This window comes from Argopecten irradians, chromosome 5, assembly GCF_041381155.1.
Source record: "Argopecten irradians isolate NY chromosome 5, Ai_NY, whole genome shotgun sequence".
Lineage (NCBI taxonomy): Eukaryota > Metazoa > Mollusca > Bivalvia > Pectinida > Pectinidae > Argopecten > Argopecten irradians.
The window spans coordinates 42314306-42340324 of record NC_091138.1 but is presented as its reverse complement, the minus strand read 5'-3'; the positions used below and the strand labels follow the sequence as shown (position 1 = coordinate 42340324).

Here is a 26019-nt window from a genome sequence, read left to right as displayed (position 1 = left end):
AATATATGAAAACAATGGAGAGTCATTTCGTTGTTTTACCGTCTGGCGCAGTGATAGTCAACTACCGCGCGGCATTTAGGACGACAGTGGGAAACAGAGGACAACCTGCGTTATGAAATTTAACACTTTATTTATTTTAATTAAAGTGTTCAGAAGGTGATGATAAATGTAGTATTAACTGTAAGTTTATAACTTTTGCGACTCTACAAAATTATCGATCATATTTTACATTCCCATTTATAAAATGAAAAGCCGTTTCGGAAAGGTAGTGGGCCTTTAATGTAATTTATTATAACCAGTTTCGCCCTCTCCATAATTCTTTTGTCCTGAAAAAGCCCGGAAAGGGTAAACCGGTTGATGGTTATAATAAATTAAACTAACCTACTCTGAAGTTGTTGCGATTGATATTCTTAAATTGATTTTCCCAGCTACAAAATCACCCTGCATACTTTGTTATCCAGCGAAACAGTAGTGAAACCTCACATCAATCAACCTAAAACTATCGCCGTTGGCTCTATAACCTACACACCCTAGTTGATAACAGAATTTTTTTCAACAATCCCAACGACTTACGAGAGATTTAGGATTTTCTGAAGTAACAAGTTTCTCCATCAGTTGTTCAGCGTAAGATTTCCCGTGAAGTTGTTTATCATGTGCTTCTTTGATTTGTTGTTTACGAAATTTGAACCGTTTCTGCCACTCGAGGAGCTCGTCTTTAGAGTGAGCTTCTGTACACTTGTCACCGAAGGCACACTTCCCGATCTCCTGCGTACTGGAACCAATATTTACAAGGTGGTGTATAACAATGAGATATTGGACAAAAAGTAAGACATTCTTGTTGTAATTAGGTGTATAAAAGACAAAAATGTAATTACTGTTCGATACATTAAGCCTTCTGACGACAAACTGACTCAATAGTACTGTATACCAACTTTAGTTTGCGTTATTTAGTTTGACAATTTCGCAATCCAAGTAAATCTGAGAAATTTCAGCTCCGCAATTAACATCTACATCATTTATATTGATAAAAAGTTCAAATCTATTTTTAAATCTGCTATTTGAGTACAACTTTTACATAGACAAAAGTCCTGTTTTGAACTATTCCATGTGTAACAGTTTTTATAAGAACTAATTCATTTGTAAGATACGCAAGGGACCTGGAGCAGTAATTACAACATCTCCTAATTTAGCTTTCATGATACTGAATATAGTCGATGGAAACAAACCTTTTACACAGAGAAATGGAAACAAACCTTTTACACAGAGAATACTCGTCAGCATTAAGACCCCGCGGTGGTTCTCTGTACTCCCAGTTCTGGTCGTCGTCAGCAGTGATCTTTTTTCTGTGTAAGTCGCTCTTACAATGGGTGTCCAGCTCTTCTTGTTGGTCGAAACCGATGTTACAGAAGGTACATACATGTTTTCTGGTATCTGTGAATAGCGAACAGAATTATGGTTGATACCAATCAAGTTTGGTTTGTTTGTCTCTTTTTAAAGCCCTTTTCGTTTAAAGCCATGCAAGATTTAAGTAGTGCATGGAAGCTGAACTATAGTCAGTATCTACCTCAAATTAAGACTCAGAGGTAGTGAGCATGTGGTAGATTTTCAGACACCATCGCCGTTCTAACTTGATAAGCTATTATAGTAAGATTTTACAAGCAAGGTGTCATTTTGTTAGGCTGCAAAATTTATCTTTTACAAATTTTAGTATATATATATATATAATTTTTTTTTCACGGCCATCAAGGTATTTTTTGTTAAATAATTTATATTCCTACCTGTTTTGACGAAATCAGGAGCTTGTATAATACCACCATGGTCAGGAAGTGGAACTTTTAACTTGTTTTAGAAAATATTAGACCCTCTTTTTCAAAGAAAAAGGAAAATAATGTATTCTGTCTTTGTATATTACAGAGTTATCTTCCTTTCAGGTAGGTATCCATATTGTGACGTCATAGTTTTATGAGCGACACTCACATCATTTTCTCAGGAAAGTATGACAATACACTCACAAAGGAGAAGGTACGTTAAGACTCGAATATGGCCCCAAAATTAATTCTCCAGTAAAGAACAACATATTTTGCCATATAAAAGTTGAATACATTTGCTAACACGTTACATCCCGAAATATCCCGCATATGCCAATTATGTTCACTATGACGTCATCAACATGCAGTTTCCCGCCATTTTTCACAAAAATCCTTGAAAAATCATACTTTTTGAGTGGTTTTCTCTAAAAATGAATGTGGCCGCCTTCGTGGAGCAGAAAGAGATTTTTACACATTGTGTATCGTGTATTTACGCATATCCATGCAAAATATAAAGTTGCTCCAAGGTGGCGGCCAAATCCATTTCAAGCCTTTTCTAACCTAAAGATGATGAATTTCTAGCAAAATTTGGTGAGAAGAGGAAAATCATCAATTTGATGACGTCATAGGTGGAGCACATCGTGTACATGGTTATAAAAAGTTGTGTTTTGATGAATGGCAAGTATGAGAGTATTTATTGATGTGAAATTGATGTGGATCAGAGTCAATATTTTTCGGCCTGAATAATTAAGGCCAAATACTGGTCCTATCATATCTTCTCCTTTATGATGACACAATTAAAATCTCTCTGCAATGGCAGAAAACTCTATATGCAAATAAAGAATTTAAATTGTTGCGCCCTTTCTTGACCAATCGGAAGATAGTTTATAACTGAAAGCACTACCTGGTTCTAGGGTCTGTGGGCTATATGTTTGTGGTGTTATGGCTGGATGAGTGACTGCTACGTTCTGCGTGATCGAGTTATGGCTGTTCCTGGTTTCCATGCCCTCGGGCGATGACCTCTTATCGTCATCTTCCGTTTCCTCTTTTATTTCATCGACTTCCTGTATCTTTGTGTCCTCTTCACTATCATCATCCTGAGGTATCAACATGGTGTTATAATTCACGTTCTATTGGGCCTTGTTGGTCAAAGACCAAAGCATGTGAGTTCTTTTGTGAATATCATAATATAGTATTTTTGCTTGTTTTATATCTTTTAAAGGTACAAACCTAACCAAAACATCTTTTGATTTTTTATGTAAGTTTTTTTTTTTATAGATAATAGCTTGAAGAACAAATTCATTATCAAGGAATATCACCGAGAAAAAGAAATTACTACTATACCATTGGTGAAGAAATAAAATTTTTTTAACAGATATTTGGTACTTTGTTTTTCCTTTTCCATGGAAGGATTTCTTTGTGGATTTTACTTTACATCATAATACCTTATAGACATACACTGGATAGAGATAAAGCTAGTACATGTTTATACAAACCTGATCATTTAAAGCGTGTATCACAATCTTTAGTCTCTTCAGTTCCTTTTGTGCTGTCAGATTCTGTAAAATGCAAAAGCAATGTACATGTAAAGTCTAGATTAAAGTGTGATAAGCAGTGAAAGTTCAAAAATCTCCGAAAGGTTTGCCTAGCTCATTCTTAATCACAGCATATCTGATTATATACAAAAAGATTTCTTAAACGTTTATATAGCTATTAAATTCAAAACGTTTTCACCTTAAGTTTATATCAGATATCAGAATCACAGGGATTTCAAGATACCAAAAAGGACATGGATTTAGTACGTCTGTTATTCCCACCTTCTGGTGATACCAAAAAGGACATGGATTTAGTACGTCTGTTATTCCCACCTTCTGGTGATACCAAAAAGGACATGGATTTAGTACGACTGTTATTCCCACCTTCTGGTGATACCAAAAAGGACATGGATTTAGTACGTCTGTTATTCCCACCTTCTGGTGATACCAAAAAGGACATGGATTTAGTACGTCTGTTATTCCCACCTTCTGGTGATACCAAAAAGGACATGGATTTAGTACGTCTGTTATTCCCACCTTCTGGTGATACCAAAAAGGACATGGATTTAGTACGTCTGTTATTCCCACCTTCTGGTGATACCAAAAAGGACATGGATTTAGTACGTCTGTTATTCCCACCTTCTGGTGATACCAAAAAGGACATGGATTTAGTACGTCTGTTATTCCCACCTTCTGGTGATACCAAAAAGGACATGGATTTAGTACGTCTGTTATTCCCACCTTCTGGTGATGTTGACGTCACAAAAATCATGTCAAAATATCACAATCACTGGAAGGTGGGACTAAAGGACAGTAACTTGAACTTCACCCACATCATTTTGGTATCTCAAAATTGACATATTGTTCAAGAGGTTTCAACTAAGTAGAAATTATACATACCTTTGGATCTCTGACAGACCACTTCTTAGCAATATTGAAAGCTTCTTCAAATCTTCCTTGGTGGCACAGGATTTTGATTTTCTTTTCTTGTAGTTTTTCCTCATTCTTATAGTTGCTTAGGGCTAAAAGGTGATAAATTGGATTTAACTTCATATTGAGTGTACATACGATAATATATTTTGATAAACTAGTTTAATAAATTTATTACTAGGGTTTTCACATTGGTTATTATACAAGCTCATGTAAACCTTAGTAACAAAACTGAAATTTTCTTTTTAACTTATTCACCCCTGAAATTTCATAATGGACTGGTCTAGCCTTTGATTAAGAAGAGTCTAAATGTGTCTTCAGGGGTGACTGATTTAATAACCAACATATGTAAATGAACTTGTTTTAAGTTATGTATTTACCAATTTACTGCAGAATACCACATGATTAAGCAGCTAGGTGTAACCAAAAACCCCTTCAATGTGTAAGAAAGGAATTACTTGTTTCACATGGAATTTTCATATAATTGTTTATGCTTGATAACTGCAAGTAAAAGACTTTTTTCAAAAGAAATTAGATGAGTAATTCATAAAATTTGGACAAAATCTCAATTTTGTTTTTCAAAATATCTTACCTGTGTCGCATATGTCTAATGCTTCATGAAAATTTCTCTGCAAAGAAGAGAAAAACAAAATTATTTGACATGATAAATGATACACCATAGCCCACGGCAATAACTTAGTATTTACCATATCTAACTTTTATTTGTTTTATGTCCTATTTACAGCCATAGCTATTTAAGTTTGAGAAACTAAAGAAAGGAGGCCGTCAACATAAAACTTTCTCTGACATATTTTTTACCTATTTACAGCCATAGCCATTTAAGTTTGAGAAACTAAAGAGAGGGGGCCGGCAACATAAAACTTTCTCGGACATATTTTTTACCTATTTACAGCCATAGCCATTTAAGTTTGAGAAACTAAAGAGAGGGGGCCGGCAACATAAAACTTTCTCGGACATATTTTTTACCTATTTACAGCCATAGCCATTTAAGTTTGAGAAACTAAAGAGAGGGGGCCGGCAACATAAAACTTTCTCGGACATATTTTTTTTACCTATTTAAAATGTACAGCCATAGCTATTTAAGTTTGAGAAACTAAAGAAAGGAGGCCGTCAACATAAAACTTTCTCTGACATATTTTTTACCTATTTACAGCCGTAGCCATTTAAGTTTGAGAAACTAAAGAGAGGAGGCCGGCAACATAAAACTTTCTCGGACATATTTTTTACCTATTTACAGCCATAGCCATTTAAGTTTGAGAAACTAAAGAGAGGGGGCCGGCAACATAAAACTTTCTCGGACATATTTTTTACCTATTTACAGCCATAGCCATTTAAGTTTGAGAAACTAAAGAGAGGGGGCCGGCAACATAAAACTTTCTCGGACATATTTTTTACCTATTTACAGCCATAGCCATTTAAGTTTGAGAAACTAAAGAAAGGGGGCCGGCAACATAAAACTTTCTCGGACATATTTTTTTACCTTAGTCTATGTAAAATCATATACTTGAGTAAAAGATCTGTCTTTTATGGTGCTGGGCCAGGATCTCTCACTTTGAAATCAATCAGTGGAGAATCCTGCTGAAACCATCGGCCTGGCTAGTGGTGTCATATCGAGATATATATACACTCGGTCACCGAGGCAGTATTTTAATTTTTTATTTGCCATCGAATGCCTTTTGTGTTGATAGAAGCAATAAAGTATATATGATGTATTTCTAAATTACACCTGGGAATTAAATCAATTATTGGATGTTCAGGCCTTCATTATTAAAATTTAATTGTTCTTGATAACAACCCTGAAATTGATCTGTCCTGCAGTACAGGTTTACTTTTGGTTGAGTAAGGTTGTGGCAATCAGAACAAAGAAATAACATTGTTAGTACCAGTATCATATTACAACTGTTACAGATTCATGGACAAGCTAGTCACTTGGTTTCGCTGTTTTTGTTGTATCGTCCATCAGGGTGAATTTCATGACATTTTAGGGGTTTTTGTGAAGGAAAGTGGGAATACCCATACAAAATACACCAACATCAGTCATTACCTGACAAGTTTTCCTAATAACCTTGTACCCTGATGATATAGTGCACACGTGGTAGAGTCACTTTGACCCCTAATGGACCTTGAACCAATAAGTCACCTTGACCCCTAATAAATCTTGAACCTGGATGAGACAGAGGTAGAATGACAGTCAACCTGACCCCAAATGAACCTTGAACCTTGATGAGATAGTGTTAGTATGACAGTTGTCTTGACCCCTAATGAACCTTGAACCCTAATGAGACAGAGGTAGAATTACAATCACGTTGACCCCAATGAACCTTGAACCCTGATGATGAGAAAGTGGTTGAATGACAGTCACCTTGACCCCTATTGAACCTTGAACCCTGATCATGATGAGACAGTGGTAGAATTACAATCACCTTGACCCCAATGAACCTTGAACCCAGATGAGACAGTGATAGAATGACAGTTACCTTGACCCCTAATGAACCTTGAACCCTGATGAGATTGTGGTAGAATGACAGTCCCCTTGATCACTGTAACCATCATCATGGGTATAAATTACTTGTTTGATAAATAATATATTGACAAGCCTAGTCTAACAGCTGAACATAAACCTGACAGCTGGATTTCATGGACCATATTAATCATGCTTAGAAATAAACTACTACTTATTACATGGTGTTCACTAAATCAGGTCAACTTCTGTAAGAAATTTTGACTGTAAACCACATGTATAAATTCACTTTTCTTGTCCTCAATTCTGAAGCCATACCAATCATCTCCATCCTTCATCTGCCGCCAGACGTATTGGGTCACAGACATATATGGACACTAACTATATTGAGACTAATTTTCTTGCTGATGCTGTCTCTCTTATTCCAGTCTCAAATTTCCTCCTACATTATCTACATCCATTCTCTAAAACAGGTCTAGACACAAAATTCATTTCAATAGATTTGTGTTTTATAATGTTTTGAGTTACCAATCTGTTCACTTCTTCTACAATATTTGACTTAAGATAGGGGAAAGCTGGAGTGCCCAGAGAAAAAACCACCAACCTGTGGTTAGTACCTTGTTTAGTCTGTATCCAGCTTTCGTTTCCCCTTCTCCCATCTCCTTTCCTCAATCTCTTATCTATTGCTACATCTATCCTCATGTTATTCATCTACTTTCTCTTCCCACTTGTCCCCAGCTTTCATCTACATTCTCAGCTCCCTCACATCTTTCAATCGCTTTTTTTCTTTTTACCTGTCTCTAACTTTCATCTACTTTCTCCTCTTACCTGTCTAAAGCTTGCTGATTTTTGTTTTCTAATACTTTAACTACAGTACTTGTGTATATCCATATCCATCACCATGCCTTGTCTCCAATTTTATTCCATCCCTTTATGTTGCCCGAACCTGTTTCCTCATCACCTGCTGTTAAATATTCTCTAACCTGCCTTTAGTTTTCTCTGACCTGCTGTTAGTTTTCCTTTACTTTCAATTTTTTCCATAAACTTTCACCTTTCTGTCTTTAGTTTTCTAACCCTAACACTCCCATTCACACTGTTAACTGTCTCCGATCATACAAACCACTTTAAGCTTGACAAAAACACCTGAACTAAAAATTTTTTCTTACAAAGACTACTCATTCCCCAAAGCACCCATTTACAGAAGAAAACTTCTTTCCAATATTTCAGTATTCTTCTCCTCCCTGCCCCCATCCCCTCCTCCCCCCCGCCCCCGCCTGCCATGACCTTTTTAAACCTACCTGTAATGCTTCCATAGCTTTGACACCTGTCATCATCATCATCCATACACGCCATATTCGTACCAATCATAATCAAACAACTGTAACCCAGCTCGGCGTGTTGTTTTCATCAATTATGTACGAACTATTGATTAAATCTGTCGACAGTTATATCATACAAGCAGTACCTCCATTTCACCCCTGTAAATATCCCTTCAACCTTTTATTAAATTGCATTGGACACCATGAATATATGTATGCATTTGAAATAATGGTCTGTTCTATTATTTCTGCCTACAACATCACGATTTCTTTCTCTTTATAGCAGGAAAATAAAGCCAGTACTAAATGTCAAATGTCAAAAATTACTGATTGTTTATCTACAAATATCTGTATATAGAACGTTTTATGGGTGAACTTCTTATTGTCATTAAATATAAACATTACTACTCTGTTTGTTAAAATATACAAGGCTGAATAGTCCATGTAATAAAAGATTTGAAAAACTAATAATACATACCGCTTAATGGGGAATAGGAGATTCAATACTGATGAAAAGATTTCAATAGTACATGTCATTGGGTGTCAAAAACAGTAATTGTATTAGATAATGCAAGCTATAGGTCTAAAATTGATGCACTTCTGACAGCTGAAAAATGAGGATAAGGTACACAAAGTGAAAGATTTCATCTGAAAATTTCAGAGACAGCAATAAAGCAATTAAAAATGATTAAAAAATGTGAAATGACCAGGAGGGCACACACCGAGAGAGTTTTAAGAAGAGAGAATGGATGAGAGAGGATGAAGGACAATGGTGTGGGAATTTATGTCAAGAGCGATTTACTTTAATGATTTTTAAAATTTATTTCAATTGTCGAAAGTTTATGGTCGCAAATAATTTTCTTTCTTTAGGGAGATTGGAGGTCTTTATTTCCAATAAAGTTATTACCGTATTCGACCCAATAAGCGCCAAGGGCGTTTGAAAAATTGAAAAATGAAAAGGTGCTAATAAGACGAAATTATTGCAAATCTACGCAGTTTTGTGTAGTTTTGGTCTTTGTTTATGCGTGGACAATTGAAATCAAGGCCTCAAAAAGGGGGAGCGGCGCTTATAGGGACATGGGCGTTTATTGGGTCGAATGCGGTATATCAAATTGTAACTAAGCCTGTATGGTGATACTTACATCATCCTATAATATGCTATGACTATTCTTATCTTTGTATATTATCGGTGTAACTGGCTATTGCAAATAGATTTTGATGGTTTTTGTGTGAAAATTTTTCTCTGAAAAAATATGATATAATATACACGTTACTGTCACTGGCTTTCTGCAAGGGCAGATAACTCTGTAATTTACAAATGAGGTCCAGAACCACCTGGGTCTGAAATCTGATGTTTCTTTACATGTACTGGTATATATATCTATCATATATGTATGACAGACAGCAGAGAGGAATTGTGCCGTCTGGCTGGTGTTCTCAGGAGACAAATTAATTAGTAATATTACACAAGTTTACATATAGCTAGTGAACTCTGTGATAACAGACATACTGTGTAGTATACTGATACATACCTATATCTTTGTGTTTACACTGACAGCAATTAGTACATAGGTGTATATTAATATACATCAACATACAATTATAGTATACTGGGGGTATATTTATATATATATATCTTTCATAATACACAGAAAACTTCCTAGATTTTACATACCGTAATCGGCCCAATTAGCACTCCTGTCACTATAAGTGCCCCTCCCCCATTTGAGGGTTTAATTTCAATTAACTTGAATTAAATTCAGACTAAAACTATGAAAACTGTGTAGGTTACCATTGCTTATAATTTCATAATTACTCGACAATAATTTTGTGAAATATTACCCCAAATGATTGTATTAACTACCAAGGACACTTTCATTTTTTGGGTTACTTTTGGGCGCTAAATTTATACAGTATTGTATGATATATGGGGTACACATAGTAATGTATGTATCAAACATTTTAGGACTTAGCAAGGTAGTACATGTTTATTTTGAAGTGATGTCTTAATAAATGTGTTTCTTTTAAACAATTTTAGGATAAAAGAATGAAACTTAAAGTGAACAGTCGGGCAAGGATGGCTAAAGTCGGTAAAAATAGTGTGAATGTATCCAGTATAATTTCTTATGAAATGGAAAAATAAAATCTCTCGTCAAAATCTGTCTGCGTGCGAAGAAATTAATTTAAAGTATGAAAATTCTAAAACGTCCTCCCGGCTCACTATGTCCGTGGTTACATTTCCACGCAGCCTCGCTTTCAATGCTTTCAACTTTTCTTTACTTTAATGGTCAGAACTGGGAAACTAAGCAGAACTTGACCGTCGTATTAATATGTGAGAACTTTTGGAAGGCCAATGAAGGCATTTAGACTGGTTTTCTTTGCCCGACTATTCACTTTAATGTGAAATATGCATTTTCCTGACAAAAAGGCACATCCATGTAATCTTTACACAGACCCGGTTAATCTATAACCAAAAGTTCTAGAAGCAAAATCTTCTCAAAATTCATGAATCTGACCTGACCTGACCAGTAACAAAGAGTTACCCATTTCTGAATTTAATTAAATTTCTCATTGTGAGAGTATACTAATAAAGGGGCAGAAACATGTAATGAGGGATCGTCTTGTCATAGCTGTATTAACTACGAAAAAAATTTCAATTGGATGACATTAACACTGTAGTTAAAAGGTCTTGCTTATAGTAGAACAGGGGATAAACATGCATGCTTCCTGTCTAGTGCCCTGACCAGGAATCGAACCCGGGTCTCTGGTTTGAAAAACTAGGGCTTTAAATTTACATACTGAGCAAAAGAAGCATGCTCCGTCAGCTGAGTGACAAAGACTGTATTTAACAGTATACAAACCACATCGACTCGCTCCTTTTACACTACTCCCCCTGTTTTTCTTGAAATTTCCTAAATCTCAACTTGAGATTCTTTAACTAACTTTATTGGGTTATTTATTTGGGAGCCAATGTACGTATAAGAACAGGGAAAATACACATGTGATTCCTTCCTAGTGCTCCGACCAGGAATCGAACCGGGGTCTCCGGCGTGGAAATCTACGGCTTTACTGACTGAGCCAAAGAAGCTTGCTCCGTCAGCTGAGTGACAAAGACTGTAATTAACACTATTTACAAACCATACTGACCCGCTCCGTTTACAGTTTTTTTTATATCATCCTTTCATAAATATTTGTCTAAGTTATCAAGTGTCAAGTTCAAGTGTACATGGATACAAATAAGTCATTTAATTATAAAGTCCGAGAGTTATATCACAATTACTGTTTTAGAGATATTACCAAAACATACCTGTTTGAGAAGGGAGGTAATCCGAGTGAGATAATCGTTAAGATTGGTCAGTGGCGATGGACCTGCCTCCTTGGACATATGGTCATCCTTTTCTGTCCCTCTATCCATGCCCCATCACTCTCATATATACATTGGGCTCTGCTGAAAAGGAAAGTGAAAGTAGGAATAATGTACTGATGGGCAGTGATAGCAATAAGGAAGTATTGTCATAGACGTGAAAATCAAAAAAAACAATCAAAATACATAATACAACAGGAAAATGGTACTTATACAAAAGGAAGCCTAACCCCAAGAGCAAAGAAAATAAATTATTTTAAGTTGAAGCTGTAGACTTAAAGATAAAATCCTGTTTTTGCCTGTAAAATTAAAATCATTTTTTATCTTGGATATCTGGATCCTAAATTTTTGAAGATAAGAGTTAAGACCTAAATGACCTTTAAAGCTGTCAATGAACTACAAAACTGCAAAGAAAAAAAAATTATAGAGTCACAGATAATCTTAAAAGATCATTTTCAATGTTGAAAATAAAATAAACAAAATTGTGACTTAAACTTGATCTGTAAATAACAAAAAAAAATATTCTATTCTTGTACAATTAGTATGTATTCATGTAAATATATATATAATGTGATTTGAAGAGAAGGCCTCAAGGGAGAATAGTTTTTGTAACTTCCGGAGCTACCTTCTATTCATAAAGCTTTATCATTATTTATTATATTGATATAGTTTTAGAGATCATTTCAAAAGATTCCAGGCTGAAAAGGTCAAGCTTTGTGAATCAGGAAGAAAATAATGAATGACTTTAAAAACTTAATAATTATAAAGCTTTTTGTAGAATACAATGTTTACCTTTCAGTTAATACACACAGTTACTATACTATGACAGCTATCCTGACACCCTGGAGTGTACATGTCACACTTTTTGAAATTTACCGAACCAAACGTAATTGACAAGGAGTGTTTTGCATATACCATGTATACTATAATCACTTTAAGCTATCTCTTTTTTCCTGACCGACAAAAATTGTAATTAACTCGAGCATAACAATCCCGTGTCTTATTTCTCCATTATCCCGGTAACCACAATCTATATGAATCAGTAACAATAAGTATAAGAAACACACACTACAATAGTTCAAATGAAATGTCAAGTGCAAGAAGTTTTGTTTTTATCTTTACTTTCTGCTGTAGATATTTGACCTTAGCTAAATTGTCAGAAAAAACACTGTTTTACTGGTATATATGTACTGAATCTGCATATTGTGCTACAATTTCTAAATACCGGGTAACAGTATTTAATCGTATTCGATCCAATAAATGCCCAGATCCCTATAAGCGCCCCTCCCCCTATTTGAGGGCTCAGTTTCGATAGCCCAGGCATAAATAAAAACCATAACTACACCAAACTGTGTATATTTGCAATAATTTTGTCTTATTAGCACATTTCATTTTTTTCAAATTTTAAACTCGGGGCGGTTATTGGGTTGAATATGGTAAGTTGATTAAAACTACATGTATGACCGTAATGATGGAGTTGAGGTTCAAAGTTAATAATACATTTTTCGATAATTCAAGGCAATTTGTTACCTTAATATATCTAAATCTCAAAAATGGAAATATCACATTATGATCCATCTCAGTAGCAGCAAAAATTATGTCATGTTTTCTTGAAATCTAATTAGTTTGGATCAGAGTAAATTCGCAAAAGTAAATCTCCGCGAATAAGTACATATTGAAAGGAATTTCCATCCAATTTTTAAATCCACAAATGTTATTCTTTGCGAACTTGTTTCGAAATGAAAATCGCAAAATTTAGAAGCAGTGAATCAAAAGACACTTGGTTTACATTAGTTACTGGTTGATCACCCACATGACTCGTTGTATTACCTAAACTAATATGACGTTCTGACAGGTGGTCTTTCATGCTTTTGGACACCAACAGTGAAGGGTAGCAATGTATGTATGCTATCTATACCACATGGCAGGCCTCTTCCCCAAGAGAAAGTTTGCTGTATTTTCCCAATTTTATGCAAATATCTTCCCAAATAAAGAAAAACTCTCTAAAATATTCTTAATTCAAGAAAGATGAAATGTAGGGTTTCCCAATACAAAGGTGCAGGCCCCTAAAATAAGTGAGTAAGAAAATCACTGATATGATTTTTTTAAAGACAATTCATCATGCAGGCAGAACCTAAGATATATCGCATACATGTACAAAATATGAAAAGTTAACAGAAAGCTGCATGGTTTATGTCTGTTTTTCAACCATCCTAAATTAAAAACTAAGTTAAAGTCATGCAGTTAGGTGACACATTCTGAAGTCAAGGTGAAGAAAAATAGGAGTACCCTGTGGAAAACAACCAATCTTCAGTCTTTAGTACAATTAAAGTTTGGAAATCAATATCATTCAGCCCTAATATTAAATATGAGATTCCAACTCTGAGTGGACACTTATTATATACAATATTCCAACAATGTAAGAGGTTTAACATTAGCATGGCAATGTAACGTCTGATGACAAATAAGCTGACTGCAGGTGTAATATACAAATGTAGTTATAATAAATTACAAATGTTGACCAAAATGACACCTTTATTCTAAGCTATAGCCACTCAGAGCATATGGTATATACATTCTGTAAATAATTATTTTCATTATAGGATGTTAAATGAAATATAACAGTCGTGTAACTGATGATAATACACAGGAAATGTAACTTATTAGATAACTTTTGTTCATGATCCAGTAAATAATCTAATCAAAGGGAGGCAATCATCACTACAAGTAGAAGCACACTTGCATGCTATCTATAGATTAGATTCTGGATTGAAATCTTGTGAGTTTGTGTTGTTAAATATGTAATTTTACTACAAAATCCTTTATTTTTTGATACATTTTAATTCAACCACTGGTTTGTAAATACATAACAGAGTATTTTTGTCTTTGATATTAGTTCAATATACTGAAGAAAAATGAATATTTTCTGGTCTAAATATTGTTCTAATGTGTTAATTAGGTATGTGTAGAAGTCATGTGACAATATTGAAATAATTTTGGACTGAATATTGTTTGATAAATCATCTCTAAACCCATAGCAAAAACCTGGACTTTTGAAGAGGGTCGATAGAGAGACATTACCACTTTAACCGCCCAAAATGAATATCAATATCTTCTACTTTAACAAAATAATTCAAACTATCAGTCACTTCCATCTCAATCTCATATTGTTATTATATTGCCAATTACAATAAATTCGACAATCAAAATAATAGCACATTCAACTGTAGAAAAATGGACAATGTTGATGAAAATAATCATGCATTCAAATTTAAAGGGCATGACCTAAGCTTGTATATGCTTGACATCCAGGGCAAATTCAAAACTTGGATATAGAGATTAATGGAATATTAGTTATAACTTATTGTAAGTATACCAGTAGATTTTCTACATTTGATTTGACATTTTAATGATTAATAGCCTTCTAAATATATACAGAACACTTCCGTTACTGTCTACACATGTATTTCATGAAGTCCTTGATCAGAGCAGTAGACAAAATTCAAAAATGAGAACTCTTCAACAACCTCACAATGTGAATAAAATGAAATCTTGAGTCATGACACCACAATGTTGTTGAAAGTAAGTAATCCACCAATACTCTAGCAAAAATATAATTCAAATATCACTTCATATCAATGTAGATACCACGTCTTTGTCTGTTTGTTGTGTTGTAAGCATATAAACCCATCAGCTGTGTTCTGAACCAAAACACCAACAAGTTTATCAACACAAAAACAACTTCGACTTCACAGATTCAAATGTTTCTGGAGGAAGTTGTGTGTATTAGAGTTTGGAAAAGTACTGCCCTTTCCATTGAACATTCTGTAAACAATCAACATAAACAAATCCTTATAGTAAACAAACATACGGAAAAACACATATTCTCACCTGTTTTGACTTCCTGCGCCATGTCATTATGATATCATCAAAATATCGGAAAATCCCGTCAGACGTGGGAGTCACGTGGATTCTCCAACCACGCACGCCGCCATTTTGGACAATTGAAGACGGAACTGGCAGATGAGAAAGAAGAAAATGCCTTTTAATTGTGTCACGGAGTGATTTAAATGTAAATATATATGTATATGGGTGTAATATTATCGATGGAATATAGTTTTCATCAAATTGTAAAAAAATACAGCTCATTTAATTTCATAATCAGATGTTTACAAATGACCTTTCTTTATTTGACGAGACAAACGTTTGCTAGATATTCTATGTCTATCTGCCGGCTTAGTTTTGTTTCACTTATTCATTGAATGTTTATTTGAATATATACGTACACTGTTTATGCAATCGTATATTTCATAAGCTGTAGATTTAGTGATTATTTCCACAAATTAGATAGATCTAGTCCCTGCTTCCAAAGACAGCTGCGACTATATGATAAAGCACTAGTCCGATGCCCACGACTAGTAATTTTACAGCTGGACTAGTGCTTATTGTAATGATCTATTTCCGATTGGACTAGTGGCTCCCAACCCAATTAAAATCAGTAAATATTATATTCACAAGAGCGGTGGTCAATTGCATTTTTCAATACATTTTGAGTGCATTATGTATGAGATTATTTCAGTCTGGATTCATCAATTTATGAGAATTTGCGTTCAGGAATGCATCCAAACTGTAATTTGGGTCAAAATTGTAAACTGATCATGATTGAAGTACTAAAGCAAAACGGCTGTATATTTAATTAGGACTAGTAATTAAGTAGTCGGACTATTAAACTTTGGGGTTTACTACTAGTCCAAATGACCAGCAACAATAACAATTAACTTCACAGACTGCTGTGTCCCGTTACTTTGCCTGTTCTAATTCAAAAGTGTTATCATCTGACTATACAAATTGAGTGTGTGGCAGGTTCGTGTAGTAAAATAATGAACCAGGTTTGTAATTAATAAAGGTTTATTAAGGTTAATGAACTTATTTTATTTGATAATCATATTTATTGATAAATGCAGATTTAGAACAAATAGAATAACAGGGAAAAAATTTAAAAAATACCCTACTGGCAAGCAGCCAGTTCTCGTTTGTAATATGTGTGGAAATTATAAAGATGTAGATGCAATGGCGAGGGTTCATAGTACTTAGAGAGAACTGGTGGCCTACCAAACAGTAAACCATTATTTGACCTAAAGGATTTATGTATCAAGAGAGGAGAAAATGTAGCAGTCAGACCACGTAATTCTAACCCAGGACTCCTGAACACTAGTCAATGCGGTATATTCCGTCGATGCTCTACTGATTGAGCTTCATGGTCACAGATGATAGATCCAGTCCAATTCTGCTGCACTCCTCACTCCTTTTGTTTTGGCCTTCGAAGTTGAACAAGACCCTAATACTACCATGGTGGTTTAGTTTAGCTTGGCATCTTGTATTGTAACAGGAGAGGAGATAATGTATTGGTCAGACTGGAGCTAGAATCCAAGGCTTCTAAACACTAGCTAGCCTATTTAACAGGGCTTTTTGGGGCCAATAGTGGGCTTCAGTGGAAATAATTTCAAATTTATGCCGAATTCCCCCAAAATACAGTTTACGCCTGGAAAGTTTCTTTTCAATTTGCGAATTTCTTTCCCAAAATAAGAGAAAAAAAGACCCTACCTAATCTTAAAATAAGGAAAAAAAGACCCTACCCAATCAAGTTAAAAAAAACCCTCCATAATTGGCTAGTGATTACAGTTATAGACACGAATATGTGCTTGTTCGCCAACAGGTTGCATGCACCAAATCATATTTTGTCTGTGTATATATAATATGTAGCTCGTTGAATTGTTTGTTCGGGATACAGATTTTAAAGTTTGTGTAGATATCTCCCAGAGTCATGTGTATATGATCATGAAGATATTAAATGTAGAAGATGTCCTTTATTTTTTAGTTCACTATTATTGGACACTCTATCTGCAGATAATCATTCATACAAATTAATCATTTCAGATGGACACAGCGATTTTTAATATCAAGCTACATTGGACCCTATAGAGGATTTAAAACTGAAGACGTTTCTTTGGTTTCTGATAGCTGATACCCAACCATGGCGTGCATACACTTCAAATTCAAGAATAGTCTGGACTACGATTCAGTCACCTTCGATGGACTCCATATTTCCCTTGGAGACCTCAAGAAGGCAATCATGCAGAGGAAAAAACTGAAAGATACCGATGTGGATCTCCTTATAGTGAATGCCATTACCAAGAAAGGTTTGAAAATTGTTGCTTGATCTTTCTGCTAGTATTTATCTTCTAAAGGGTTATCATTAGATATACCCATCTTCATTAGAACATTTGGCAATTCTGTATTTGCATATTACAGAGTTATCTGCCCATGCAGGAAGGTATTGATTTTGATGTTATCTGTTTAATGCGAGTTTACAAGTTTTCTCTTTTCAGAGAAAACAGTGTAAGGTTTGTTCACAAATAACAATGTTACAATCGATGCCTACCTGCAAATGAGTGAACTCGTCTGAGTATTATGCAAAGACAGGATTGTTGGGGAGTAAATAAAAAAACATGATTTGGTGGAGTAATCAATTTTTACCAGGTGTATGTAATAATGCAAACTTATCGCTTCTTGTACCTGGTAAGTTATTGATAAGTTATCATTCCACAGTTTTCCATCGGAATTTTGTCTAGCATAATTTTGTCATTGGTTTATCTGTACACCCAGTTACTTCCTTAAATATTTGTGGTAATTGGTTTATAAGGCAAAATCTGTCCTTCATCGCCTCATGATTAGAAGTGCAGGTAGAATAATGGAATTTTTCCCTATCTTTACGGTGTTACAACTTATCTCACATGTTTTCATTATATGTCACCGGTTTTAGCTGAAAATTTTCTCTTATCAACCCATAGGGTATGACATGTTGCTCATGATAGATAAATGATAACCTTTTCAACTGGAAGTTGAGATAAAACAATTATGTGACATCATCAATATTGATGTGCACAGACTGTCGTACCTTAGGGGTTGTCAGAGATCTCTCATGGAGGGTAAAACCGATGACAAATCAATGAGTAGTGGGAGAAAAAATTGCCTATTTTTATTATGGGTCTTTCCAATACTTAGAGATATCTGTGGATGTAAATCAAACATCAAGTTTTAGACTTTATGTAGTCCATATCATTCTGTGATTTCTAATGTTAAGGATATGTCAGTACTGGATTAGTATTTCACTTGGGGGACTTCACAAATAATGATAATCTACTTCCTATGTATGTGATTCAAGTGTTAAAACTTCTGTTCTTGTCCTGACTGAGAGAACCATTATTCTATTATTACATAGGCACTATAAACAAACTGAATTTCTTTGATTCTTTTTGACAGCATACCAAGAGACAGAAGAGATGATTCCGAAGAATACATCAGTGATCGTTTCCAGAACACCGCTGGCCAATGCTGTAAAGCCAAGTGGACCGAAGACTTTGTAAGTCATTATTTTATAGTTGCAGCCATCATTGTGTAGTTACAGTCACCGGATATAGCTTCACCATATTCATGTGTGTGTGAATGCAATACAGAAGTTTTGACATAGTAAGTCAATGTGGTGGAGAATGATTACCGATTGTCTCTCATTGAAGTGGTTGTGACTGATTTCATATTTTGAGATAATTCTATGATATCCAATTAGCAGTAATTTAGTTTTACCTAAAAAAAAATTTGTTATCTGGAAAATGATGTATTAAATTTTCCCATGTCAAGCTGGCATTTATTAGCCCCTATTAAACTAAAGCAGTTAAATTGGCAGTAATATTAGAAACACTGAAAGATAAAATGTTTGTTTGGAATTTGAAACACTAGACTACTTTACAACAAAGTTCATATTTTAAGACACTGTTTTTTCATCTATTCTATATATTCCCAGACAAATGGAACAAAGCAAGTTAATCCAATATCAGCCATTTGAGAAATAATATAAGAATCCATCACATCAAATTTAATATTAAATAAAACTTTAAATGATACTTATTATATAAAAAAGCAAACTCAAACACCAATAAGAAAACAAGTTTTTGTTGTTTGTTGCTGTTTACATATGATGTCTGTTGTTTTCTCTAGTCTCTCAATCCCTTTTATTCTGTTTCAGAAATGCATACCCCAAGGATGAACCGAGATCAGTACGTTCAATGATATTGTGTTTGGTATAGTATGAAAATATTGTTTTAATATAAACCTGAAAATTGACGGTAATGTTATCTCTGTGTTTCCTAGCCCCTCGTCTCCCTGTCGTGGGGCTTGTGTACTATGTGTTCTCTGTGTGTGAAATAAAAACCCATTATCACACATATCATTACGAAACATTTTTTTCGTCATAACATGTTACTGAGTGGTCCTTGAGTGAAGCCATACATTTGTAATGTTACACATTTATGACATAATGCTGTACAATGTGAGTGGATACTGTGATATGATTGTTACGAAACTTTATTTGTTGTATTAAGAAGATGTGCATTTGTATTCTCTTGTTATCTCCAAGATTTTTCCATGGAGAATTGATAAACAATTGGTAAATTAAGTAGATGTTATTTTTCAATGTGTATTATTGTATTTTTGTTACATTGTATTTTTCAACATATTGTATTTTTGGTATATTGTTGAATATCGATATTTGTCTTACCTTTTGTTTATATTGTGCTGCCTTTGATTGTATATTTGTGTCATGTTTTAAATTATTTGTTGAATTTTGTCGTCTTCTTTCCTGAGAAAAATACAGATGTGCTTAATTATGTAATCATCAGAAGCTGAAATGAAGATTGAGTTTGTGAGCAGAATCCTGGCAAAAGAAGAATTTCAAAATGCACTCATTGAAGAAGAGAGAAAAAAGACATTTGTTCTAAACTCGCGTGTCGTGTCGTGTTCGCGAAGAAGATGTGCGCGAATTGACGTGCTTCACCGTGCCATGCGACCGAGGAATATTAATGGACAATATCCATAACTTACTGGGATACAAGTGGAAAAGTGTGTTACCATTGCTGTGTATTGTGTATGAAAGATGCCAATTTTTAAAATGCTTTCAATGTAGTTTTGTTAGATGATGTAAGATACATTAATATAATTTTTGTAATGGTCTACAGAACCTTATTAATGATCGCCATTTAGCACCAGGTAGCAGTTTTTGAACTAAATTGGAAAGTGCAAATGAATTTTCTAATTTATTATTATTTTTGCTTAAACAGTAGATTATTTTAATAACACTTTAATGTAAAAGATATTGTAACAGTAGTTGAATAAAAAAAAAGTGAAAGTGATCGATTTTGCAGGAAAAATGTGAATATATTTAAGTTTTGTAAGTTAAGTTAAAACTTTACTTGATATAAGAAAACTTATTTTGACAAATACATTATTTTTATTTACTGTATTGCTTAGTAATTTCTGCACTGATTGGAAAGTTAAAGACCCTGTTCAAGAAAACTTATTTCTGATGTTTTAATTAAAACTGAAAATAGATTTATAGATATTATATGGATGATTTAAAACATTACAAATGTGTTTACTTTACCTTTCTATATATAGAATCAAATGCAGACAAAAGTTATTTTCTGAATGTTGAAATATATGTGTTGAGCACAAGTTTGAAGATTATTTTAATGTTGAATTGTTTACTTGACGTTATCAAGTATAATTTGTTAACAGAAATCTATGCGCCAAATATATTGTTATTTGTGTATTTATATTTTATGCAATTGTTCACACAACTTGTACATCCCATGATGCAATAGATGTATATATTCAGTAGAATTTTACTGGTGCTATAAGATAGATTTACACACATATGTTGTTATATACATGTAATATTAATTTATATTAATGCATCATTTGTAAGATATTTATGAATGTAAAATTATGAAAGGCAGCTCTTACTATCAGTATTAAAGTGGTATGCCTATCACATGTACACTTTTGAGATTAATAAATGAGAAGTTTGTGGCACATTTATCAAGTAACATAAGTATGTATGTTCATGTATGACTGACCTTTTCAAATGAGATATGTACTTACAAAATACTGCATTCATTATGATGGGGTGTCATCTTTTCATAGCCTGGTGATAAGACTGATGCTAGAATGAATTCGATACTAAATGAATGGAGAAAAAACTTTATTAGATTTACTAGCATTGAAATTTTATCATTCTTTACAATTGATAAAAAAATTAACATAAACTTATGAAAACATGTTTTTCTCTGTGCTGGGTATATCTGAAATTGGGCACTACATTACAATACAATAAATTCTATTAAAAATCACATGCTTCATATAAGTAACTTTAAAAGCTCTTGTGAGCTATTATTGTGACAAATATAATTATACCTGTATTGACAATAGCAACAGAAAATTTGAAATAAATGCAGACAATCTGAGAATATTGGTTTGTATATATCGTGGAATAAGAGGGTGAGAAATGTTCATAAAAAATGAACACTGGAATTTGTACAAACACTTACAATAGGTTTAACACCATCAGGACAAGTATAATGTAGTTATATATGTATGCTAAATTCTTAATTAATATTGTTTCTATTACAAGCTATTCTTTTTATTGGATGCTGTTTTTCTGAAACTTTTCTTTCAAAGAAAAGGGAGAAAAAAGAAAAATTACCCCTACTGATCGATTTTCAGTTACATTTATGCATATACATAATTCCTAAATCTATATTATGTACATCAAGGAGTAAAAAAGGTTTATTCTTTTATACATAAACTTGTGCAATGAGAAACTAACCAAAAAAGTGCAAAAATAAGTAATGTGTTATTTATGAGTTTTGATAAGTTATGATACAAGTTACGCCTTTTATTCCCACATGAATTTGTGCATATAAGTTATTTCCCTTATTTACATGAAAAACTTGTGCAAGAAGTTATCTCCCTTATATACACATACCTATAGTCGTATTTGATGTATACTCAAAAAGTTGTATCCAAGTCACAAATAAGACAAGCAGTGTTTAAAAAAAAACAAAAAAAAAACTGAACATTGCCTTGTTATCATACCTCATGATAATGTTCCTTAAGTTGTTCCTGAAGTTTGCATCATTGTCACAATAGAAGAAAAAATTGTCTTATAAAGATATATTTTGTTTATCTGAACTCTCAAGAAAAGAGTACAGTATGTAATAAGCTGGAAATACCTGTCAGTTTTTATTGCCAGTTTCTATATAGAATGATTATGTTCAATGCACATGAAAAATGCAAAGACGTCATAAAAGGTTCAGGTTTCATGGCATGTGTGTAATGTCTTACCTAGAAGATTGACGCCATAAAGGTAAGTGAACATTAATTAATAGGTTTGTATCGACCATTTTTACACCTGTCAAACTAGATAGCATTTCTTATTTCCCATTGTGTTATGTGTAGTTGATCTGTATGGGATGGGAAATGTTCCATAACATCAAACCACTGCCTTGGGATTTGAGATTTGCTTCCTAGTTGAACAGGCCAATGTATGGCTTCAAATGATTGTAGATTAAAAGGACCAGTGCAGTCAAAAACCTCTCAATATCATAAAATAGTTATTTGATGGTATGATCATGTATAAGATGCATTGGTTTGTACCATGTTTGATGCCTGTTGAAATAAATGTGTTGATGAAATTGAAGATGTGTCCATTTGTGTTTAATCTATGTTTCAGATGGACACCCTTTTGAAAAAATTATTTAAACCAAAAAAGTATAGGATAATAGGGGGGATGCAAGTTGTCTCCCTTGTAATGAAGGAGTACACTGTATCGGAACATATCTAATTACCACTTTACATAATGATTCATGAGCCAGTCATTCCTCCTGACCTATTGTGGTGTCTTTTATCACTACTATTTGGTCACTATGACCTTGACCTTCGGGTCTATGGAGAGGGAGGGGATTAAACTTCTGAACGGTTGAAAATACAGCAATAAAATTTTCAGAAACCTGCATTTCTCTATGCTAATATACAGTGTACTACTGTAATTTGGTCACTGTGTCCTTGACCTTTACACAAAGGTCACTGCTGTTAGGTAACTGTGTCCTTGACCTTTACGCAAAGGTTACTGTTAAGTCACATTGTCATTGACCTTTACTTAAAGATAAAATGTGTGCAAATTTTAGAATAATTTTGTGTTCCTGCATAACTTCAGAATCTTTCATCAAAAGTACATGGCTAGAAAAAGGACATTTATTTTCACACATGATTAACCTATGAAGTAGCTTACCATCAACAAATTGTTGATATTTGACACAGTTGGGTGCTATACTGGAGTCAGCTTGTCTGTTTTTCTGTCCATAGACAATTGTTTCCTGACAACTTATTTTCAAATACTTGATCAATTTCAATGAGAAATAGGTTTGTGTTTGGCATACTTTAGCAATATATTTAACTCGCTGTAATGAGATCAAATCGCCTTTCATCAGTGGTTTGATCATTCGGTAAGAGGCATCAATTCATTGGAGACCCATTTCTTGATACATGGGCTTACTGTGCTGTCCATCCCTCACTGTCCCTCTGTAAGCAATTCTTGTTATCACTATTTCTCGGTGTTTAGTAATAAAAGAATTTCTCTGAATTTTCTTTCATATATTCCTATAGGGAACTTGTTATGCATATTGTATGTTGGGACCGATTCAAGATGGCCAACAGTAGCCATTCCTTTTGACAATTGAAGTTTATAATGGCTATTTCTCGGAAAATACTGAAGGGATTTTGTTCAAAATTTTATATGTAGGTTTCCTTTGGTGCCTGGCTAGGCATACTGCATATTGGCACCATTCTAGATTCAAGATGGCCACCAGGTAGCCATCTTTGATTGACAACTGAAGTTTGTAAGTACTATTTCTCAGAAAGTACTGATCGGGTCATTCTCAAGTTTCATTTAGAATTTTGATTTGGTGCCTTGATGTGCATATTGGATTTTGAAACTGTTTGGATCACAAGATGGCAATTTATGGTCACTGGTGTAAGGTAGTGTAGTTAAGAAATGACGCAGCCATGCAGGGGTCTTAATGTAGATGAGAGACAGGGGTTATCTCCTGCCATATATGTTGAGGTCTAGGATGAAATCCGTTGTACATGAACTCCTTCTGCCCATCAGAGTTATATTCATATTAAGCTGATTTTACCAAAGGTCACTTGAAATCCTGTGTCATATAGAAATGTCATCTTGTAATGTACCCAAAGTTGTATCAAAAGTACATTATCTTTCCTGTGTTTTAAGCAGATATTGCTCAGTTATAATAATTGTTGCTCAATAAATCTTTTTTTTTTTATATTCTTCCTAGCTAATAGAGTAGTTACATGATATAAGTATATGGGTAACCATCACGAAGCACAAAAATTGTTATGTCCATGAAATAGATTAAATTTCCTTGGTAGATTTTTGGGATAATTAATGATTTCTTTCTATTTATTGCAAGGCAAATGGGTGCAAAATAATTCATTTCTTAATTAGTATATGGGAAAATGGGGACTTTTCATCCATAAAAAAAGTGGTTTCTGAAAGTTCAAGTCAATTTTTATTAATGTACCTTGATGTGAGCTATGTTAAGTTAGTATTTCCCATATCAGTTTTGTTGTGTCCTATATTGTTATCGTGGCCGAGTGATTAAGATGTCCCGACATATGACCACAAACTCTCCATCTCTGGGTTGTGAGTTCAAATCTATGAGAGGTACAGATTTCCCAGGGTTACTGTGACTTTCTAACCACCACCTTAAAGTGAACAGTCGGGTAAGGATGGCTAAAGTCGGTAAAAATGGTGTGAATGTATCCATTATAATTTCTTATGAAATGGAAAAATAAAATCTCTCGTCAAAATCTGTCTGCGTAGGAAGAAATTAATTTAAAGTATAGAAATCTAACGTCCTCCCGGCTCACTATGTCCGTGGTTACATTTCCACGCAGCCTCGCTTTCAATGCTTTCAACTTTTCTTTACTTTAATGGTCAGAACTGGGAAACTAAGCAGAACTTGACCGTCGTATTAATATGTGAGAACTTTTGGAAGGCCAATGAACGCATTTAGACTGGTTTTCTTTGCCCGACTATTCACTTTAACCGGGCATGTCCTTTAAAAGACTCTTGCTGTTAATAGGACATTGAACCAAACCATACCTGCCCGCCTTGGATACACCATACAGTACAAAATTTGTTTGGCAGCATTTATGCCATACAGATATTTTTAATTACTAAATGGGCCACGGTGGTCAAGTGGTTAAAATGTCCTCCACCTCTGGCTTTGAATTCAATGTTGTGCAGTTGCCAGGTTCTGACCACTGGTCTATGGGTTTTCTCACATTAATATGGCTTTCCTCTAACAAAAACCTGGCATATTCTTAAATGACCCTAGCAGTTAATAGGACTTTATTACAGTTCAAACATTTCTAGTTTTTTGAAAGTTGCTCTTCTTTTTGCCATATGTTTTGCTTTAGAAGTATATAGAACATAACCTTGGTTCTGACCACAAGTTGGTGGGTTTTCTCCAGGAACTCTGACTTTCTTCCATCTTCTGAATGTGGCATGTTCTCATTAGGACTTGAAGTTTGTAGGTTAATAAGATGTAAAACACAAATAAAACCAAAACTATCATTTGTCAATCCTTAATCTCACCATGTGAGG

At 34.1% G+C, this 26019-nt stretch overlaps 2 protein-coding genes across 4 annotated transcripts in view; one reads left to right on the top strand and one right to left on the bottom strand.

Annotated features, from left to right (window-relative positions):
- LOC138323915 (probable helicase with zinc finger domain) overlaps positions 1-15448 on the bottom strand; it is a 40690-nt gene extending 25242 nt beyond the window's left edge. The window contains exons 1-8 of one of the 3 annotated variants that reach the window (XM_069268850.1): positions 15330-15448; positions 11382-11522; positions 4866-4902; positions 4244-4365; positions 3305-3367; positions 2713-2905; positions 1227-1431; positions 574-772 (exon numbers count right to left, since the gene is read on the bottom strand). In XM_069268850.1, the coding sequence (XP_069124951.1) occupies positions 574-772; positions 1227-1431; positions 2713-2905; positions 3305-3367; positions 4244-4365; positions 4866-4902; positions 11382-11489 (927 nt within the window). In that variant the 5' untranslated portion in view covers positions 11490-11522; positions 15330-15448. The remainder of the gene's footprint in view (positions 1-573; positions 773-1226; positions 1432-2712; positions 2906-3304; positions 3368-4243; positions 4366-4865; positions 4903-11381; positions 11523-15329) is intronic. The other 2 variants (XM_069268852.1, XM_069268851.1) reach the window with 2 other exon arrangements.
- LOC138323916 (E3 ubiquitin-protein ligase RBBP6-like) overlaps positions 15393-26019 on the top strand; it is a 29625-nt gene continuing 18998 nt past the window's right edge. Inside the window, exons 1-4 of the mRNA XM_069268853.1 lie at positions 15393-15510; positions 17376-17638; positions 18762-18861; positions 19522-19552. Of these exons, the coding sequence (XP_069124954.1) occupies positions 17473-17638; positions 18762-18861; positions 19522-19552 (297 nt within the window). The 5' untranslated portion in view covers positions 15393-15510; positions 17376-17472. The remainder of the gene's footprint in view (positions 15511-17375; positions 17639-18761; positions 18862-19521; positions 19553-26019) is intronic.